General features: G+C 55.3%; 2 protein-coding genes across 4 annotated transcripts; one reads left to right on the forward strand and one right to left on the reverse strand.

The window, feature by feature from the left end:
• Window positions 1-211: 211 nt before the first annotated feature.
• THYN1 (thymocyte nuclear protein 1) lies at window positions 212-6,312 on the reverse strand. 2 transcript variants are annotated; one of them, XM_055547272.1, is made up of 7 exons: window positions 6,131-6,312; window positions 4,745-4,926; window positions 2,198-2,266; window positions 1,767-1,859; window positions 1,244-1,339; window positions 886-1,036; window positions 212-397 (listed from the first exon to the last, which is right to left on the reverse strand). In XM_055547272.1, the coding sequence occupies exons 1-7, from the start codon at window positions 6,162-6,164 to the stop codon at window positions 351-353; spliced, it is 672 nt and encodes a 223-aa protein (XP_055403247.1). In that variant the 5' UTR covers window positions 6,165-6,312; the 3' UTR covers window positions 212-350. The 2 variants fall into 2 exon arrangements, with proteins under 2 accessions (XP_055403247.1, XP_055403246.1); XM_055547271.1 differs by lacking the exon at window positions 6,131-6,312 and adding an exon at window positions 5,854-6,049.
• A 53-nt stretch (window positions 6,313-6,365) lies between these two features.
• ACAD8 (acyl-CoA dehydrogenase family member 8) lies at window positions 6,366-20,847 on the forward strand. Of its 2 annotated transcripts, XM_055547269.1 has the most exons (11): window positions 6,366-6,666; window positions 10,632-10,732; window positions 11,121-11,290; window positions 11,859-11,968; window positions 12,264-12,340; window positions 12,599-12,736; window positions 15,770-15,905; window positions 15,987-16,084; window positions 18,364-18,516; window positions 18,686-18,788; window positions 20,378-20,847. In XM_055547269.1, exons 1-11 carry the CDS (start codon window positions 6,558-6,560, stop codon window positions 20,428-20,430), a joined length of 1,248 nt encoding a protein of 415 aa, XP_055403244.1. In that variant the 5' UTR covers window positions 6,366-6,557; the 3' UTR covers window positions 20,431-20,847. The 2 variants fall into 2 exon arrangements, with proteins under 2 accessions (XP_055403244.1, XP_055403245.1); XM_055547270.1 differs by lacking the exon at window positions 10,632-10,732 and having other exon boundaries at window positions 6,528-6,666.
• The last annotated feature ends 314 nt before the right edge of the window (window positions 20,848-21,161 follow it).

Below are 21,161 nucleotides of genomic sequence, written 5' to 3' on the forward strand. Positions count from 1 at the left end.
GTTTCAGGCAAGCACGTGGCTGAGAAAGGAATTTCAGATTGATTCCAGCCTGGCAACTTGTCCTGAAACTGCTAGTTTAATCTCCGTGGGACCAGAAGCTTGAGGGGCAGGCAGAGAAGGGTAGAGACAGCCGTGTCAGCAGACTGGGCCCTGCATCAGGCCAAGGGGCTGTGAAACCTGTTCTACCCACGATGCTGACTGAAATAAACGCTTCCAACTTAAGCATGGGTGTTTATTAGAAAGGACCAGGCCCCACTGCTCACAACCAGCGTGCTCCCCACACTGCCTCTCGTCTTGTGGTAGCTTGACTTTGGGGCAACATCTTGTCCATTTCAGCAGCCACGCCTCCATTAACTCGGTTCCTTTTCCTCCAGGCTCAGGATAAAATCAAACTCCTCTGCCGAAAAGGGCACGAAGAGGAAGAATTAGGTCTGTATCAGCTCCTGAATGGGCTTCCCAGGTGGCGTCATGGTAACAAACCCCCCTGCCAGCGCAGGAGGCGTAAGACACACGGGTTCGATCCCTGGGTCGGGAAGATCTCCTGGAGGGCATGGCAGCCCAGTCCAGTGTTCTTGCCTGTGTTCTTGCCTGGACAGTCCCATGGACAGAGAAGCCTGGGGGGATATGGTCTGTGGTGCCTCCACTCTGAACGGAGCAGTCCGGCAGGCACGTCTCAGGCGCAAGGCCAGCAGCCGCTCCCTCAGGAACGGGGGGCGGGCTCTGGCTGCTGCCGCACACGGCACCCTGGGCAGCCCAGGGAGCGCCTCTCGTGGGAGTTACGGGGGCGGGGACACAGCCCTTAACCGCTGTGCTTAGGCTTCCCCGGCGAGTACAAGAGAACTCAGTCGTTCTGGCATGTGGTCCAAAGACAAGGGCCATCCTTACCTCGGGTCAGGCGCTGGACAGACAGTCTCTGGTGAGTGAAGAGAGCCATGTTTTTCAAAGGGCCGCCAGAGGCTTTGTGTGCTTGGTGATGGGCTCTGAGCTCGGCCAGGGGAATGAAACGCTTCATCGTCCGCACAAACTGTACGTCCACCTACAGGACAGCGGCGTGCGGGACAGAAAGCACATCCAGCTGTGTCAGCTGAGTGTAGGAGGCCCCACGGGCAGGGTGCCCGCGCCCGTCCTCCACCCGTGGCAGAGTGGCCTCACTGACAAGCAGGGCTCTGTGCCCTGCCCTAGAGACCCCAGAGCCTCTGCCCTCTGTCCATCTGTGAGCTGGGAAAAAGAGGAGTAACTTTACCATGGACCACTTGGGGTTGTCTTCCTTGCTGGATGAATCATAATGGGGATTGTTTCTCTCAAACTGTGTGTGGTCTGGGTAAGCCTCCTTCACAATCTGAAATCAGATCCGAGTCTCTAGTCATTTGTCCAGTCAGCTCGACAGCCAGACTTCAGTCCGAGTCCAGCTTCCATTTCTTGGCCTACATGGTCTCGCCCCGTCTGTCTGCCACAGAGCCAGCGAGGGCTTAGACGTGTGGGAATACTGCAGTCTGAGGCAACCCTGACGGTGGGCTCCCAACCAAGCAGAGCTCGCTGCTGGCACCGGTTTCCCCACCCACAGTCGTGTGTCCGCTGGCTGCCGGCCTGCCTGAGCGCAGGACCATGAGAAGCCTGTGCCCGCAGGGCCTGGGATGCAGGCCCGCCTTGCTGTAGGCCTGCCACCTACTCCTGACCAGGGTGGGGGGGCGTCGATGACCCACGTAAGCTGTGTCCCCAGACCCACATTAAGGGAGCCGGCTCAGCCCTCAGCCTGGATGCCTGACCTTCACAAGGCCCGCGATGCCCGGCTCTCTGCAGTTGCTGTGGTAGAAGAAGGCCTCCTCATCCAGCCTCATGGCCCTCAGGAAGTTTCGGGCCTGTTGCAGCAGACAAGGAACAAGCGCTGTTCTCCCACTGGCGGGAAGCACCAGCCAGTGGAAATCGAGTCCGCCTTTGTTAGCTGAGACTCCTTTCTGCAACCTCCCCCCGCTTCAGTTCTGTCCTTGCCTTTTGCCCAGATGTGTATCAGGACACTGGCTGGAACACAGGCAGTTTCAAAACTGCAGGCAGCCAGAGAAATTCAGGTATTTATTGTGTATCTTCAGGTTTGGGTTCAGGGAAAAAGCAGCCTTGGCCGAGACAGCTTCACTCCTGAGTAGGTCAGAGAGAAGCAGGCTTTTCCCCCCGAGCCTCACGGTCCTGCCAGCCCGCCTACCTGGTAGTTGCGAACACCATCCCAGCACGTCGTCTGCCTGGGCTGTGCCTGGAGATCCTCGATGCTGAACTGGGCCAGAAAAAAGGTCATTTGGTGAACTCTCCTGGGCCAGCAGGTCGGGACGTGTGGAAGCAGACACGTTCCTCGCCGTTCAGTGTGAGCGATGCTGGCAGCTGGGGCCAGGAGCCTCTGGGGATAGTACCCCACGGCCATGCGTGCCAGGCAGGCAGACGGCAGCCCTGTGCACCCTGTCATCTGGGCCCAGGGGCCTCTAGGGATAGTACCCCATGGCCACACGTGCCAGGCACGCAGACGGCAGCCCTGTGCACCCTATCATCTGGGCCCAGAGGCCTCTGGGGATAGTACCCCACGGCCGCACGTGCCAGGCACGCAGACGGCAGCCCTGTGCACCCTGTCATCTGGGCCCAGGAGCCTCTGGGGATAGTACCCCACGGCCGCGCGTGCCAGACACGCAGACTCCAGCCCTGTGCACCCTGTCATCTGGGCCCAGGAGCCTCTGGGGATAGTACCCCACAGAGCCACACGTGCCAGGCACGCAGATGGCAGCCCTGTCCACCCTGTCATCCCTCACAGTCCAGAGGATTAGGGGAGTGGGTAATTAATCTGCTAATCCGGTTATCTCTATTTCTCTATTATTAAAATATATATCCCTTCTATAGCATCTCCAACTGTGTTGTCTCTGGGCTGTCGTGAGAACTGAGTCACACTCACCCCCTGGTTACCGGCTGTTGGCAGGGAGATACCTAAGGGCACGGTGGGTGGCCAGAAAAAGGCAGCCTGAGGCCGAGTGCGGCGTGGCTTGGGGCTGGTGGACCAGCCTTCGGGCTGCATCTGGCCCATGCCTGAGTCGCAGACAGTTTCACTGGAGCACAGACAGGTGCCTATGGCCAGTTTTTTTGTTGTTACTTTTTATCTTGCACGGGCGTATAGCTGACTGACAACGTGGTGAGTTTCAGGTGGACAGTGAAGGGGCTCAGCCATAGGACCACACGAATCCGTTCCCCCCAAAGCCCCTCCCACGCACGCTGCGTGGCCCCTGCAGCGGCGGCACCAGCACTGCGACCACGGCCGCCTGGCCGCGAGAGAGAAGCTGGGGGCAGAGAGATGGCAGTAAACCCTGCTGGCCCTACTCCATACCACCTTCTCCCTGCTCCTCAGAGGCAAGAAGTAGCTGACGGGCCCCGTGGTGTCCCCTGTGCACCATGGAGACGGGCGCGGGACCTCACCTGCCGGGAGCCGACGAGAGACATTCCACTCGTGACAAAGGTCATGAGGAAGGGGGCTCGGCATACGCAAAGGCGGGATCGAGCCTCGGGAGTGCCCCCGGATATTCTCGAGCATCTACCCCCAAAAACCAGAGTCTGCCTACTTTATTGCTTTGTGCTCTCACCTCTGACTTTACTGGGGGCTGTCCCCCACCACCATCTCGCCCTCTCTGACCAAGAGTTAACTTACAGCTCCAATTAATAAAGTTCCTGGGCAACTAGGAGCGTTTAAATCCAAACCCCTCAGATGGCTCTCTGACTTGCCTGACAAGTTTACTCTGACACCTACAGCTATGCATACGATTCTTTACAGTCTCCCAGCCTCGAGAGGCACGGGAAGCCTAAGATATTCAAATAGCTTAGAGCCTCTCAGAGAGTTAGAAACTGTCAGAATAAAACTAGTAGAAGATTTCATTGATGAGCCAATGCTTGTTGCCAAGTTTCCACATCCCCTAAATTGTATCCTTGAATGTGTATTAATTAATACAGTTGGTATGTAGAAAAAGTAAGTAGTGGCCTTGGTGTTAGTAACTTTAGACCCTTAAGGTAATAAATTATTTCCTTTGTTGTAAACCCATTACACATCCGCCCTATAGGAATGCAATTTTATCTTCGGAAGATGGCGCCAAACCTTAAAGTAATTACTCTCAGAGAAAATAAGTCTTTGTTGATAAGTCCTTGTCAAAGAGTCATAAAATGTTAATAGGCCTTCTAGCCAGAAGATGATGTAAATCACCTAAACCATTTGTATACGATAAATTTGCAGGAAAGAAACCCTGGTTTTGATAAGGATCAAAGACTGCTGACTTTGCATCCCCTATTATCCTCTATGTGTAACTTAGGGTATAAAAGCCCCTGTTGAAAATAAAGCTACGGGCCTTGCTCACCAACACTTGGTCTCCCCATGTCATTCTTCCCCTCAATTTTCAGCTGAGTGTCCATCTGGAGCGCGGATATCCTCTGCGACCATTTATTTGCCTGGGCTTCTAAGACCCACTCGAGAAGGTGTCTAAGGTGGGGCACCTTCCGCTATTCGAGAAGGTGCCTGCGGCCTCCGTGGTCAGAGCTAACCTGGTGTCACGGGTTATATTGATTTTCCGCGTAAACCAAGCTACTCAGCTTCTTTTCTCCACTGAATTTTCCTACTGAGCTATCCTCATTCTATTACTCTTTATATCTCTAATTAACATTTGAATAGGTTGCCTACGCCGTCTCTCCTTCGAATACCCTGGATCAGCCGGGGCTGGACCCCGGCACTCACCTTCACATCCACGCCTTTCTCCAGTCGACTTTCTGGCTCTGACTTCATCAGCCAGTAGCTGCTGAGAGCCTCCCCACTGTCTTCAAAGACTGGAGTCTTCTGGAGGCTGCAGTTCTCCACTTGGGCTGATGCCCCCCCTAGGTTCTTAGTTTTGGTGCGTTTTTCTTCTGGCCCCTTCATGTCTGCAAGAGAAACAAAAAGAAGAGAACTTTCTTACCTGCTGAGAAAGTTCTGACGCAGGAAAAACAGCTGCTCTGGAGTCAGAGCTTCCCAGGCAGTGCTAGTGATAAAGAACCCACCTGCCAACATAGGAAACTTAGAGCTATGGCATTCAGTCCCCAGGGTTGGGAAGATCCCCTGGAGGAGGGCATGGCAACCCACTCGAGTATCCTTGCCTGGAGGATCCCATGGACAGAGGAGCCTGGCGGGCTACAGTCCCTGGGGTCATAGAGTCTGAAGCGACTGAGCACAGGCACAATACAAACAGTGGGCTGAGGCGGTGCCTGGCGTCATCATCAGTGTTCAGGAACATGAGCTTCTATGTCACCGCAGACTCCTTCCTTGCTCACTGTGCTCTGAGCCTGCCTCCTTTCCACTCCTTGAAGGTGCTCAGAGAAGATGGATAAAACCACCACTGAGGAGTTGGCAGACATGGATGAGACTGTTTTGCCCTTCAGTGAAGGAAATGTGCCTGAAGCAGAGTGGGTACCTAGTAATTAAGAACTGTTGAGTTTTTACCTGTGCTCCGTGGTCACGCTCAACCTAAAGCAATCAGTCCACACCATCCACCTGGAGGGTATGCGCCAGATTCTACGCCAGCCTGCCACGCTGGCCTGAACCCACCTGACCCTCCTGCACGGCCTCTGGACTAGGTGGAAGCTCCCACGTGAGCCATCCTGACGGCCGTCTAACACGCGGCACCCTCCTGCTGTGCCCGTGGCCCCCCCCCCCCCCACCCCGGACAGTGGGCGGGACACGGTAAGCACCGGGCGCACTGATAATCAACAACCCGAAACCCTAACCCTAAACCCTCGCCCGTCTCCGGGAGGCACTTCCTCTGCCTCTGAGTGCTCTGCTGCTGCTGCCCTTCCGTTGAGAATGCCACTCACCCTGTGAATACGAGAGACGCCCCGCTTTCCTACCCATTCTCGACGCTAGACAAAGCTCCCGGCCCCCCGACCCTTTCCCTTCGGCGTGTGGCTCCCTTCGGAGTGGGGGCCGCGCGCGCCGGCCCTCGTCCCACCGCCTTCCCCGGACAGTCAGCGCTCGGACGGACGAGTGGCAGAGAAGGGCCCAGGACAGAAGCCTGGGGGCGGCTCGGGGCCCCGGATCACAGAACCAGCCTTCCGGCCTCCCCGTGCGCGCTGAGCGGCCCGGCGCGCTCACCCGGCCCCGCCGGCCTCCTCCGGGCTCGCGGCATGCTGTCCCGCGGGTCGGGACGGCCGCAGCCTCGGGCGCTTACTGGACCCCTCCGCGGGGTCCCGCGAAGCCTCTGCGCCCCGCGAAGCCCCCGGCGCGAGCCCCCGTAGCTCCCCTCTCTCAGTCCGCGCCTCGCGCTCAGGCCCGGCCCCGCGAGCCCCGCCCCCGCCCGCGGTGCTCTCCAGTCTTGGCACGCGCGCCGCGGCCCTGCGGGCCTCAGGGAATTGTAGTCCCGGCTCCTCCCACAAGCGCCCCGAGCACGCCCTCGGGGCCGCGGCGCGCACTACAGCTTCCGACGTGCAGTGCGGCGCGGCCCTCGCGGCCAGTCCGCCGGCCGAGGTCGCGGGAGCTCAGACCTCAGCCGGAGCTGCTGGGAGAGGAGCGCGCGGCGGTGATGCTGCGAGGAGGCTGCCAGCGCGTCGGGGCGCGGCTGAGGGGGCTGCGCCGCGGGCCCCGGGGCGCCGCCGACAGCGCCCGGCGGGGCGTGGTCTCCTGCATCGACCGTAAGTCCCGCCGGGGGTAGGCTCCGGCCCTGGGTTGGCGCGTGCCGAGCCCGGGGGCGCGCGGGCGGGCGGGGGCCCTCGGCGGCCGCCGCCGGTTGGTCCCGGCGCTTTGCGGTGGGGGACCGGCGAGGCGGCCTGGGACTACGGTTCCCTTCTCTCCCAGCGCTCGGAGCTGCCTTGTTACCTCTGCTTGCTGTAAGGGCGGGCTTCGCCGCGGGGACTCGTGAGCTTTGCTGTTGTTAATCATAAGCTTAAGTCCTAAAGGTAGTGAGGACGTGCAAAGCCAGCTGGTGGTTGTGATCGGTAAACAAACCTCCGGTGATCCAAGACTCGCTTATAGAAATAAATTACGTAACAACATCTATGGTTACAAAACAGCTATTGAAACTCATGAAGAAAAGTAACTTGTAGCAAGTGGGAAACTACCAGAGCTTATAGACCTGAGTGGAGTGTCTCCTAGCAAATAATTTCCATGCGAGTCATCGAGCGGGGCTTCCCTGGTGGCCGGGCGGTAAAGAGCCCGTCTGCAGCGCAGCAGAGCTTCCCTGGGTCCGGAAGGTCCCCTGGAGGGAGAAATGGTAACTCACTCCAGTGTTCTTGCCTGGAGAATCCCATGGAGACAGAGAAGTCTTTGGGGTTGCAAAGAATCGGACACGACTGGACACACACCCACAACGGAGTAGGGGAGACCTAGGCCGACTAGGGGGTAACCAGACCCTGTGAGGCTGTCAAAAAAGAAAAACACTTTTTTCTTTGAAATCTTTCTTTTAAAAAATCCAAAGTAAATGACACTTTTGTAAGCAAATAGAGCAGCTTCCGAGTGCCTCAGCTCAATATCTAGAGTTCAAGGACGCTAAGAAATAGGACAGTTTTCTTCCCAGTGCCTTAAAGCACCTTCACAGGGTCCCGCCCCATCCTTGCACTTAGGATTTGGTAAGCAGGGTCACCTTTGTTGGTTGGCAGCAAATAGGTTAAATAAGAATATTTCCTGTGGCTAGAGGTGTAGCTTCAACAAATGAATTGCTTTATCAGCTTTTTAAAAGAAACTTTAGTGAAATAAAGTTGTCCTTTCAGCGTATCATTCTGCATATTCTAATATTAAGTTAATGGAAGTGATCAACAAATGTTTCTCATTGTTTCTTGGTGCATTTTATTGTGGAAAGTAATTTTTAAGAGGGTTCTGATTTTCCTTATATCTTATATATCATTTCACAGATGAAGAAACTTGCTTAGGGTCTAGTGCAGCCCTCTCATTTTACAGTGGGGGACCTGAGGCTGAGAGAGAAGCCTTCCCTCCTGAAAGCTGTGTAATTAATAGTTGCAGACCCAGAGCTTGAACGCCTGGTTGCTTGTCCATTGCAATTTGCTGCAGCTTCCCACGTGCTCTCTCAGCACCAGGATTCTCGGAACTGTTGAGATCTGGTTAGGTGTGGGCTTTGATGCATTCAGAGATTCCTGTGTTCGGCTTTTTGGCTTCTTGTTCACCCTTGAACTACTGTACAATCAAGTTTTCCTCCTCTGATGTGGATTCTTGTTCTCTTTAGCTTTACTACTTCTGTGTGCATTTGTGTGTGTGTGTCTTGGTGTCTATGTACTGGCTTCTTGAACTCTGCCAATAGCTCCAGCAAACTTCATGCGGTCTGGTTTTTGTTGTGTTTTTCTGGCTCATGTTTTCTGGAAACTGGGGTATTTATACTCAGCAACCATGCTTTCTTGTGTATTATTTACTTTTTAACTTGACTTTTTGCTTGTTTACTCCAAGCAGTGTTCTCCTTTTGTTGTTGTTATTGTTCAGTTATGTCCAACTCTTTGCTGCCCCATGGACTGCAGCACACCAGGCCTCCCTGTCCATCACCAACTCCCAGAGTTTACTCAAACTCATGTCCATCGAGTCGGTGATGCCATCCAACCATGTCATCCTCTGTCGTCCCCTTCTCCTCCCACCTTCAATCTTTCCCAGCATCAGGGTCTTTTCCAATGAGTCAGCTCTTCGCAAGAGGTGGCCAAAGTATTGGAGTTTCAGCTTCAACATCAGTCCTTCCAATGAACACCCAGGACTGATCTCCTTTAGGATGGGCTGGTTGGATCTCCTTGCAGTTTAGATGCACTCAAACCTTTTACACCTTGAACTACTTGTTTGCATCTATCAATACTAATAGCATCTGTAAACATGTACTGAGCTGTTGCTCAGCCTGAAGTTCTGTAGCCCATATACACTCAGCTGTTCTTTTCCTTAGCGCTCACAACATCCTGTCCCAGCGCTGCCCCGTGGTAGACCTCCGGTCCGAATTCTTCTGTGAGTGGAAAATGGCCTGAGTCCTGAGTAGGGAACCTTGAGTTGTTGATCCCTAACCATATTTCTGAGAGCACCACCCAGTGTCGGTTCTGCCGTGGACTTCTGAAGATAATGCCACCTTCAATCCTCACGACTCCCGTCTCACTGAGAGTCCGGGTGGGGACGCACAGCTCTCTCCTGGCTCACAGGCAGCCGCTCCCGAGGCCCGGGCTCGCCCGGGTTCTCTGAGAGGATGGCTGCAGGGCAGTTGGGCGCTGAAGGGGGTTGTCCCCTGAGACTCCACGTCCCCTGTGCTCTGTACCGTTGCCCCCACGACCTTGTCTAACGTGGAAGGATGGAGTCTTAGGAGGCCACGCAGAGCCTGCACCTTCCACTTTGCCCTCAACATTTTGACAGCCACCACTGTGCCTCCCGCAGTAAGAGACACTCCTGGATGCTTCTTAGCACATCTGAGGCAGGGGCTCCTTTCCAAGGGGCACCAAGAAAACAAAGGAGAAATAAATGGGATTTGCCCTGTGCAGGTTGCTGACCATTCTGTGGTGTGGCTCCCAGGATTCATGGTCCTGTCTCTTGCACATTCTCTACACCATTCCCAACAGGTTGTGGTCTTCTCACGCAAGCTGTGCTTAGGTTCTTTCCTTTTAGCTTCCGGCCTGCCCTGAGCAGAATGTCTGTCACCTTGCAAAGTGGGGAAGATGATAAGTGTTTGAGGCACAGGACTGGCCAGTGGGCCTGTCGCTGTGTTTGAAAGGTCAGTCCTGTTCTGCATTCACTCTACACAGTGTTTAGGGGTTAAAAAAAAGTACATAGAAAAAGAACAGTGTTCACGTCATCCGGAGAACTGGCTATTTAGAGAACAGCTGCAAAGTAATGACACTGAACTGGGTGGCCAGTGTGTCAGGCTGATGCAGGCATCTTTCTTCCAAAGAGTGTCACCTGTCATGAGATACTGGAGGAGTATCATCTCTTTGAAAACGTTTGTGGTTCTAGAAAAACTTATCCTGATGAAACTGGACTGATGGTATCGCTCAGTCAGTTCCTTAGCTTTTAAGTAGCTTAGAGCTGGAAGTGAAGGAATTACCCAAAGCACTAATAGTCAGGGAAGAAAACACTCTAAAATTTCTGAATGCATTTGGTGAAGACAGATTTAAGAGGCCCTTAGCCTTGTTCTCAGCGCTGGAAGACTCAGTATCTGTGTTCAGTGACTATCAAATGCACAGCTTTGCTGCAGGACCTTTATCCTCAGTTTGGAAAGTAAGCCAAAGTACACCTATTTTCCTTTCCTGATTGAGCTTGTAGAATGACTCAGTTGATGCATATAGACAAATAGGCACAGATTCCGATACAGAAAAGGTAGGGCATCCTAAAGGAAAAAAAACGTTTTACCATAATATGAGGGTCTCTGTGTGTTTATTATTCTTTTAATGTGGTTTTACAAGGAGGAAAAGAGAAAGATGAGTAATGGAAGAAGTAGTAACAGGGTGAAAGAAGTCGGCTAGTGTGTTCGGGAGTGCCGAAGGGAGGTGCAGGTTCACGGGGGCACGCGGCGGAGCTCCATGTGGGGGTGCTCTCGAAGTCGTCTGCCCGCCACGCTGCATGGGGCTTCTGGCCTGCTGTCCTCTCCCCTGAGCCCCAACCCGGTTCTGAGTAAATGCTGCCTTGTCCACAGCTTCCATGGGACTAAGTGAAGAGCAGAAAGAGTTCCAGAAAGTGGCCTTCAACTTTGCTGCCCGGGAGATGGCGCCGCACATGGCAGAGTGGGACCAGAAGGTGGGGCGTTCAGCTGCAGGATGCCTCCCGCCAAGAGCCCGCCTCCTCCCAAGCACCCAGCTTGCAAAACTCACAGCAAATGCGAGTTCCTGTAGGGGTGCGAGTCCTCCTTCTGCAGATGCCACTGCTTTAATTCGTAGATGAAAATTAAGATTTGGGCACTCTTAAAACCCAGGCAGTACTGGAATGATAAAAAGCAACTTGAGTGCCAGAAAGCAGTCCACATAGAATGCATTTTAACTGGTCCGCTGTGTGGGCGACAAAAGTGGCACTGAGTCGAGGGGCTCTGTCCCCTCCTGAGTGCACACATCTGGGCCCCTCCTCACGCCCCTGGAAGAGAAGCCCGCCTGTGAGTCCCTCTCCGATGACCCTGCCCTTTTCTCCACAGGAGCTGTTCCCTGTGGACACGATGCGGAAGGCAGCGCAGCTGGGCTTCGGGGGGCTGTACGTTCAAACAGATGTCGGAGGGGCGGGCCTCTCGCGGCTGGACGCCTCTGTCATCTTTGAAGCCTTGGCCACAGGCTGCACCAGCACCACGGCCTACATGAGCATCCACAAGTGAGTGCCGGCCCGGTGGGCGCAGCGCATGCTGGCGTGGGTCGGCGGGCACCTTCTGTGTGGACGGGAGAGTGTTTCGCTGTGTAGTGCCTGCCCCCGCCCAAGGAGCCAGCATGTCAGCAGCTCGCGCGAGGTCTGCGGCCACCTCTTGGCTCGGATCTGTCATCTTGTGTGTTGCTTAGAGAATGCTGGCCTTCTCCCAAATGCCAGCTGCCCTGGTTCCAGACAAGAGTTCTGCATTAGGGAAGGGCCTCACTTCCCTTTTCCTCAACCCAGAGATGAAGCCTCCACTAATTTGGGAGAGTACATAGGACGGCTTGATTTTCAGGGAGCTCAGTTAACCTAACCAGAGATAGTGTGGCCAGCGCCCAGGTGACCTTGGCCCTGGGTCCCTCTGGGTGCTGTGCTCCCGGACTATGTGCTAATCCAGGCCTTTGCTTGAAACGTGAGACTTCTCAGCTGTGGCTTCTCCCCTCCACGCTCCTGTGCTCTGCTCCCCTCTGCGCATGCCCTCCCCTCAGGCTGCCTTTCCCTTTGGTCTCTGCCCTGGCCTCCTGGGTGTGCTCAGCATGTGTGTCTGGATGATCGACCGCTTCGGGAGCGAGGAGCAGCGGCACCGGCTGTGCCCGCCCCTCTGCGCCATGGAGAAGTTCGCCTCCTACTGCCTCACAGAGCCAGGTGGGTGTGCGCGCGGCCCGCGGGCCTGCGGAGCCTCGGCCGCCTGCCCCGGCTCAGCTTGTGTCTCCATCCCGACTGAGCATTCTCACAGGCTCACAGGTCACAAGGCTCAGGGCTCCCCGGAGCGGGAGTGCGGAGGCAGAGCCGGAGGCTCTCCCTGAGCACGTTGCGCTTCTCCAGGCCTGGATCGAAGGCGTCTGTTGTTAGGGACGGTCTCTCGGGAGCTGGGACCTCACGGGGGCTCCCTCCCCTCCCCAGCACCCCCACCTCTCAGCTCCCCTTCGTCCCGCCCTAGGGAGTGGGAGTGACGCCGCCTCCCTCGTGACCTCTGCCGTGCGACAACATGATCATTACATCCTCAATGGCTCCAAGGTACACGGCCAGCAGCCGCGGCCCTCCCAGGCAGGGTAGCAGCCCTTCCCCTCACCGCCCACCCGGCCTGGCCCACATGTTTGCAGGTGAACCGTGTCTGGGGCGAGGATCTCAGACCTACGTCCCCATGCTCACCGTCACTGTTTCTCCTCTGGTCTGAGCCCAGTTAGGCCCGTCCTGGGACCCCTTCCCACTGCCCCTCACCTCCCACTGCCCCGTCACCGAGGCACCCGCTGTCTTCCTGCTGCAACCACACAGGCCTTCATCAGTGGTGGCGGTGAAGCTGACATCTATGTAGTCATGTGCCGCACAGGAGGGCCAGGCCCCAGAGGCATCTCCTGCGTAGTGGTGGAGAAGGGGACCCCTGGCCTCAGCTTTGGCAAGAAGGAGAAAAAGGTGAGTGCGGTTCGCCAGGGAGCCTCAGGCGGGAACCCCATCCCAGCTCAGCAAGTGGTCCGCCCCCACCGCCCCGGCCTTGCAGGCTGTTGCTTCAGTGAGGGTTTCGACAGCGGAGAGTGGGGGCGGGCCTCACTGCATCACGTGGTGCTGCTGGCAGGGCACCGTGCCTGCCAGTGGCTTACATCAACAGAGGGTTAGATACACTTCTGGCCTGTATCTCTTACTTCCTATCTCTCTGCCCACTTGTTACCCAGGAAGAAATGCTGACAGGAGACTAGAGATCTCGGGAGTGAAATGCTTTTGGCCCACTTTTCTTCTTTAGTTCAGCAAAGCTTACTGGAGGTAACCGTGGGTCCCTCAGTAACGTAAGAGGAGGGTGTTTCCCTGGGCCTCGAGAAGACATCTCCAGGATGGACAGATCCCACAGCCAGGCCATGAGCCGTAGGCCTGTGGTTATGTCCCTGCCCCTGGTCTTGAGCTAGGGTCTGCTCAGGTGGGCTGGCGCGGCGAGTCCTCGGCTCCAGCAGGTGCCCTTAGAGTTGGGCCCGGGCAGCAGTCTGCGAGGAGATGGCCCCACGTCTGCCTCTCGCCGCCTCTGCTGGCTCCCCAGGCCCCCAGGCTGCTCCGTGCCGTCCCTGATCCTGACCGTCTGCAGCTGCCAGGGCCTGAGAGGCTCCGTGCCCCTCTCGTGCAGCAAAGCCGGACCCTCTCAGCACCGGGTGTGCAAAGCCTTATGCTCTCACCTGCCTGCACTTGTAAGACACGTGCCCTCTTAGCTCTGTACACGCTGAGCTGTGTGCACGTGGCTTGGGAGACAGGTGGGATGTCTGTCTGGTTTTGAGATAGACTGACATGGAGTCTGACACGTTGTATTATAGAACCAGGTTATACTGATTCTGGTGTTTCTGCTCTCATAAAGCTAGTGTTAGCTGATTCAACACATTTGTATTTCTGATATCTGTTGGCAGTATTACGAAATCTAGCTAGCTTGGGGCTTGGAAAAAAATTGTAAATAAATTCCTTATACAAAAAGTTTCTCTTTTTTCTCCTTACGCTCTGTCTTCTCTCACTTTCAAGCATACGTTATTTTTTCTTTTGCTTTTTGGTTTTCCTCTTGATTATTAGTTGTGCTTTGCGTCTCTCCTGACAAATGGGAAATTCGGAAGGCCAGACCGGCCAGAACGGCGTGCCAGGGTGTAGGGCTGCCTGTGAGCAGCGGGCGGGTCAGCGCGAGGGAGGGGAGCGAGCCGGGTGTGATGCGGGCAGAGGAGAGCTGCTCCGTGTAGGGACAGCCGAAGATAAGGTGTCACTTGATGCAGTCTGCCAGGTCAGGAGCCGGCTGCCAGCCAGCCCTGAGGAGGGATCTGGGCAGAGGCAGCAGTGGTTGCCAAGAGCCTGATGTGGAAACAAGTTTAGTGTGTTTGAAGAAGCCAGAATTTCTCAGTGTGGCCGGAGGGTCATGAGCAGAGGGCTCCGTGTGGGGTGAGGTTGGAGAGCTTGCAGACCAGGTGAGGGGTCACCTGCTGACCACCTCGCTTGATCTGGCTGCTGTAGTGGCCTGAGCAGCTGGCTTTCTCTCCTGCTCATCTTTCCTACAAGCACATGCTTCCACTTGGTGTACTGAGCACCTTCTGTAGCTGAGAACTTGAAACAGAAAAGGAGTGTGGAATTGCTTTAGCTTGGATTTAGTCATCAAAAGATTTTGTACGGGTAGTGGTGAGGACTCCTCTATGGCAGTGGGAAGGTGGTCTTTGGAATGAAAGACAGACGACAGGAAGGGACTCCTTGTTCTGGGCTGGGACCGGGGAATATCTTTCTGGCTGCAGCTTCACAGGAACTCTAGGCGGTGAGGAGCGGGCTTCTCTGCCCTAGGGAGGAGAGGAGACTTTTTCACCAGAAGGGGCTGGGAGGTGGCGGCCATGTGTCTGTGGTTCTCTTACAACTCAGTGTTAAGGTCGCCGGAGCTGCCCCAGCCAGGGGTGTGTGTCCTGGATGGGAGGTGAGTGTCCAGGGAGACCCACGGGCAGGGTGGGAGGGTTCAGACTCGGGGTCTGGAAGACAAGATGTCAGGCCAGCCCTGCTGACCAGAGGGGCCTTGGGAGGCTCCACGGGGAGGTGGGGCTGGGGGTGGGGTTCCCAGGGAGGGGCAGAGGCAGCAGAAGCCCTGAAGGGGGCGGGATAGGAGAGAGGGCGCGGGTGAGGGATAGGAGGGGCTGAGCAAGGGTTGCACAGAGGCCTCAGAGGAAAGGCCATAGGTGGGGGCAGCTTCCCAGGCAGGCGCCCTGAAGGGGGCGGTGCGGGAAGGGCTGGCAGCCCCTGGGCCGGGGGCTCGCCAGGCCCCGTGCCCGCAGGATCTGACAGCGTGGGTGTCCTGGAGCGGAGAGGAAGGAGGCCAGTCTATGTCTGTTGGGGGCTAAATCCAGCTCTTCGTGAGGAAGGGGGCTCTGCCGGCCTCCCAGTGAAGCTGCCCCTGGGGACATCGTGGCCCCAGAAGGCACGCGGGCTGCCAGCCAGCCAGTTACGGGGCATGGGCTGCGTCCTAGGGGTGGAACACCGTCGCTGGGCTCGAGACGGACATACTGAGGGCTGTCTTGCTAAAGCAGCTCCCTAGGAAAAGCAGAGCAAGAGCTCCTCCCGTGCGGCCTTTGTCGGCGTCTGTGGTGTGAATACGCCCACTTCCGGCCGCCAGCATGACGTCACCAGTGTGACGTCGCCGGCGTGACGCCGCCGGAAGCCGCGCTGGGCAAGGTCTGTGACGGGCTCCCCCGCCCTGGAGCCTGTCCCGCACCAGGTTGGTGTGGTGAGCGGATGCTCGGAAGTAGGTGTCCTCGGTATGTTGAAACGTTGTGCTGAAAGGGAAGTCTGTCAGAGCTGACATACTGAAGTGTGGCCTTCCTGCTTCTCCTCAGCGGAGTTCTCAGGAGCCTGAGTCCCGGGACGGTAGAGCGCCCATCTCGGGCCCGGGTGGACCGCAGACGCCGCGCTGCGCGCTGACTGCCGGGCCGCCACACAGCCCCTGATTTTTGCCAGGTGGGGTGGAACTCACAGCCGACCCGAGCAGTGATCTTTGAAGACTGTGCTGTCCCGGTGGCCAACAGGATCGGGGACGAGGGCCAGGGCTTCCTCATCGCCATGAAGGGCCTGAATGGCGGGAGGATCAATGTCGGTGAGGACCGCGGGGGCTGGGGGTGGGGGGCGGGCGCGACGGCCCCCAGCTCACTGGCCGCCTTGGTCCCCTCCCTCCCAGCCTCCTGCTCCCTGGGCGCCGCTCACGCCTCGATCGTCCTCGCTCGAGACTACCTCAAGGTCCGGAAGCAGTTTGGAGAGCCTCTGGCCAATAGCCAGGTAACTCCCCGCGTGTCCCTTCCTTTGCTCTTGTCTCCAAAACGTCTTCTAGAGCAGTGGGGCCCTGATGTCTCTATTGGTTCTGCCCTCACTGCAGCCAGAACTTGTGCCTTTTTTCTGTCCCGTTTATAATAGTTTTTGTTTATAGTCGCAGGAAGATTCATGATGGATTACATGGCAAGAGAAACATGATATTTTAGGAGCATGTGCTATTTTGTTCATGAAATAGATACATGTAAACACTAATGAAAATGCATTCTCTGAAAATGCAAAAAGTAGTTATTTCACGGGAGTGGGATTGGAGTGATTGCTTCTTTGTGACCCAGTTTTTCATTCTTTTTTCTTTATTGAGGTAACACTGGTTTACAACATCATTAAAGTTTCCTCCATACATTATAACTGGGCTTCTTGTCCACCATAGTGAGCTCACCACTGGAAGTCTGATCCCATCCATCGCGTTCAGCTGACCCCCTTTACACATTTCGTCCTGCCCTCTTCCTCTCGTGACCCCCAGTCTGTTCTCTGTATCTGTGAGGTTGTTGGGTGTTTTCATTTACTGTGTGTTTTTTAGATTCTTCGTGTGAGTGAAGTCATGTGGTATTTGTCTTTTTCTGTCTGACTTCATTTAATGCAACACTCTAGGTCCATCCATGTTTCACAAATTGCAGAATTCCTTTCTTTTTATGGCTAAATAGTAGTCCAGTGTATGCATACATTCCATCTTCTTTGTCCTTTCTCTTGTTGGACACTTAGGTTGCTTCCACATCTTAGCTGTTGCAAATAACGCTGCAGTGAACTTAAGGACGCTTGTATCTTTTTGAATTAGTGTTTTCATATTTTTTGGAAAAATACCATAAGTGGAATAGCTGGATCGTAGGATAGTTCTGTTCAGCTCTTACCTTGTTGGGGTCCCTTTGTAGGTTATGGTCTTTTTTCCGACTGACTTTAAGATTCTTTGTCTTTGACGTTGGACAGGTTTAATATATGTCTGGGAGACGGTCTGTTTGCCTTGCGGTAATCAGATCGTCTATTAGCCTGCTGGACATGTATATCCAATTCCTTCCCTAGACATGGGACGTTCTCAGATCTTCCGTAAACGAACTCTATACCCGCGTCCGCTGTCTTCTCCTTCTGGGATGCTTACCATCCTTACACTGCTCTTTCTGATGGAGTGGGACAGCTCTGGTAGGGTTGATTGTGTTTTAATCTTAGCTTTCCTCTTCCACCCGAATCATTTCCAGGTTTCTGTCTTCAGGCTCTCTAATTATATGGTCTGCTATATTTCCATAGCTTTCTAATGCATTCTCCATCACATTTATTGAGTCCTTCAGCTCCAGGATTTTGGTTTGATTCTTTCTTGGAATGTCAGTGTTCTTGGCAAAATAGTCCTTCTGTTCATTACTTTTATTCCTGAGTTATCTTGTAGCTCGTTGAATTTCCTCATGATGGCTCTTTTGAATTCTCCACCAATTAGAGCCAGTATCCATGACTGGTTTTGTTTCTGGAGAACTGTCATTTTTTTGTGATATCCTGTGTTACTGGTGAGTTACTCCTCTTCAGCTGGCTCATTAGAGGCAGCCAGTCTGTTCTTAGGTAGAGCTTTTTTCTGCCTGATTCTTACAGCCCTGCAGGCTGGAAGCCAGAGGCTTTTCTTCTGGTTTCCAGTGGATGCTTCTGCAGCCCAGGCTGTGATTCCTCTTGCCTGTGCGGCCTCTCCCTGAAGTGTTGCCCGGGCTCCCTGCTGCTCCCTGTGCCCAGGCTTCTGGCTGTGGCTGGTATCCCACTGGAGGCACCTGGATAGTGGGTGCCTCCACCGTGTCCAGGGTCACCTGTGGTAGGGGAGCTGGGGTGGAGCTGGGATCTCGAGTGCCTCGCCTGTCTTGACTTGTTGTGTCCTGGGCACTGCTGTGGGCTCAGCTGCCATGCCAGGGGCCAAGGTCTGGGGTCTCAGGTCCTCGGGTCCTGCTCCTCCAGGTCCCAGCCCACCACCATGAGGTGCAGAGGTGTGCGCCACCAGGGCATCTTGGTGTGCTGGGCAGAGGCACCTGTGTGGAGCTGTGGGTGTTTTACTGGCTGTAGGTTGAAGGGGAGACAGAGGGGGCATCTCCTTGAGGGGGTGGTAACTGCGGTACAGCAGTGGAGTGGGCTTGGAGCTTACCAGGCACATTCTTGGTGGGGCCTAGGGACGCGTGGCTGAGGCCTTTCCTTGGAGGGGCCTCTCGGGGCCCCGGGCACTGCTGAGCCATCTGTGTGTGTGGCTCTCTCCCCTGTGGCTGCAGTACCTGCAGTTTCAGCTGGCCGAGATGGCGGCCAGGCTGGTGGCCTCACGGCTGATGATCCGCACTGCGGCCACAGCTCTGCAGGAGGAGCGGGAGGATGCGGTAGTCCTGTGCGCCATGGCCAAACTCTTCACTACGGACGAATGCTTTGCGGTGAGTGCTGGTGCTCTAGCTCTCCTGGGTGCCCAGGATGTGGTGGGCCTTCTGTTCACTCCTGGGATGCTACTTGAGGCACCAGTTACTCAGGAGAGGGCCATGTGGGTGCTCATGGGGAGGAGCGCCTTCCCGGGACCTGAGGTTCCTCACCCCCTTCTCCCTGCAGATCTGCAACCAGGCCCTACAAATGCACGGTGGCTATGGCTACCTGAAAGACTATGCCGTCCAGCAGTACGTGCGGGACTCTCGGGTCCATCAGATCCTTGAAGGTAAACGCGCCCAAGCTGGTTTCCTCCCTGTCGGAGTGTTCAGCCCGGCATCTGTCCCTGTGCCGCCTGGGCCCCGCTTGCCTTCCTCCTCCCTCCTGGCCCCTTTGGAGGGGAGGGCACTGGCCTGGGGATCAGGAAGTTCTGCTCTGTCCCCTCTGAGGTCACCCCCACCCCTGCTCTTGGCCTATGTCAGTTTTATTTTTTATTTATTAATTTTGATTGCTCTGGGTCTTTGTTGCTGCATAACTTTTCTCTAGTTGCAGCAAGCAGGGGCTACTCTTCTTCACCATGCTCCGGCTTCTCATGGCAGTGGCTTCTCTTATTGCAGAGCACAGGTTTCAGTCGTTGGAGCACGTAGGCTAAGTGGCTGTGGCTCCCAGGTTCTAGAGTGCAGACTTGGCGGCCGTGTCTCTTGGGTTCTAGGGCCCAGGCTCAGTGGCAGTGGCCCCCAGGTTCTAAAGCGCAGACTCAGCTGCTGTGGCTCCTGAGTTCTAGAGCGCAGGATCAGTGGCATGGCTCCCGGGTTCTAGGGCACAGGATCAGTGGCATGGCTCCCGGGTTCTAGGGTGCAGACTCAGCGGCCATGGCTCCCAGGTTCTAGGGCACAGGATCAGTGGCGTGGCTCCCGGGTTCTAGGGCACAGGATCAGTGGCGTGGCTCCCGGGTTCTAGGGCACAGGATCAGTGGCGTGGCTCCCGGGTTCTAGGGTGCAGACTCAGCGGCCATGGCTCCCGGGTTCTAGGGCACAGGATCAGTGGCATGGCTCCCAGGTTCTAGGGCACAGGATCAGTGGCGTGGCTCCCGGGTTCTAGGGCACAGGATCAGTGGCATGGCTCCCGGGTTCTAGGGCACAGGATCAGTGGCGTGGCTCCCGGGTTCTAGGGCACAGGATCCGTGGCGTGGCTCCCGGGTTCTAGGGCGCAGGATCAGTGGCGTGGCTCCCGGGTTCTAGGGCACAGGATCAGTGGCGTGGCTCCCGGGTTCTAGGGCGCAGGATCAGTGGCGTGGCTCCCGGGTTCTAGGCTGCAGACTCAGCGGCCATGGCTCCCGGGTTCCAGTGCACAGGCTTGGCCGCTGTGACTCCCGAGTTCTAGAGTATTCTTTGCATCAGAAAGAATGTAAAAATGAAGCAAGCAACTCCTCTCCTCCCCTAGCAACTGATTCCACCCCTTTTCAGGGAAAACGTTTTTGTTCTTTTAAAATTCAGTTTTCTGATTACCAACGATGTTGGTGTATTTATTGTTGAAAAATTACAAAACACAAGAAAAGTTTAAAAAGATCACTCAGGTTTTGACATCTGAATTAATATTTTGGGTTCCTTTTATATTTTAGACCAAAGTACTCTTTTTGGACCTTTTCTGTGCTTGTAGATACACTTTTAAAGAAAAAATTTATACTACGTGTATATTCTACTGTTTTATTTTGTTTGTTTTTATCTAATAAAAGCATTTTTACCATCAGGAGAGGTTTTTTACAAGTCAGTTTTTCCTTCTTCCTGACATCTGTCGGGATGAAACGCACTGCTGTTTACAGTCCTGGTCAGACTGGTCCCTGACCCTGAGGCCCAGCCCGCCCTCTCCCTCCCGCAGGCAGCAATGAAGTGATGCGGATACTGATCTCGAGGAGCCTGCTGCAGGAGTAGCCCGCCCCAGGCTCCGACAGCAGGTCGGCGGTGGGCACCCCGGTGGAGGCACGGTGACTGTCAGGAAGCATTGACCAGGAGGCTTCCTGTGTGCTGTTCTGGATCTGCCCTGAGTCCTCTGTCCCTTATTAATTCCTGAATACTCAGGAAGTAAGTGGAGCAGCAAACTGCTCCCGGGACTGAGGAGTGTACGCATTTCCTTCTAGCTTTTCCGTATGGTGATAAGCAACTATTTACGACCTCTTCCTTTTTATGAAAAGTGATTATTTACAACCTTCTCTCTTTCATATGGGTGACGTCATGTTTCCTTGATAACTTGTAAATTTTGATTTTATCTCTGCTGAAAATAGCTACCTTGTAAGACAGTATAAATAAATACTCACACACAATGTTGAATAAAACACCTTTGCTCCAGCAGAGCTTTGGCCCCTGTGTCTTTCTTTCTCCCTGTCTCTCTCTGTTTCTCTCTCTCTTTTACTTTCTTATTGTCTACTCCAGACTACCAGGTTCCGGTCCATTAAAGGACCTCAACAGGTGAGTCGGGCTGCTGGAGGGGCCGACATCTCCACGGCGGCTTCACGGCATCAGCTGGAGGATGGCAGGGCCGCCGGACTGGAGCTCCCGAGAGGACATGCCGCCTAGTCTTCCTGGTGCTCAGTGGTGGGGAGCTTCTCACCCGGCCCACAGAGTCCTGGTGGTGGCCTGGATCCGTCCCCAGGGCCCTGGACGCC

This window comes from Bubalus kerabau, chromosome 15 (assembly GCF_029407905.1).
Source record: "Bubalus kerabau isolate K-KA32 ecotype Philippines breed swamp buffalo chromosome 15, PCC_UOA_SB_1v2, whole genome shotgun sequence".
Taxonomy (NCBI): Eukaryota; Metazoa; Chordata; class Mammalia; order Artiodactyla; family Bovidae; genus Bubalus; species Bubalus kerabau.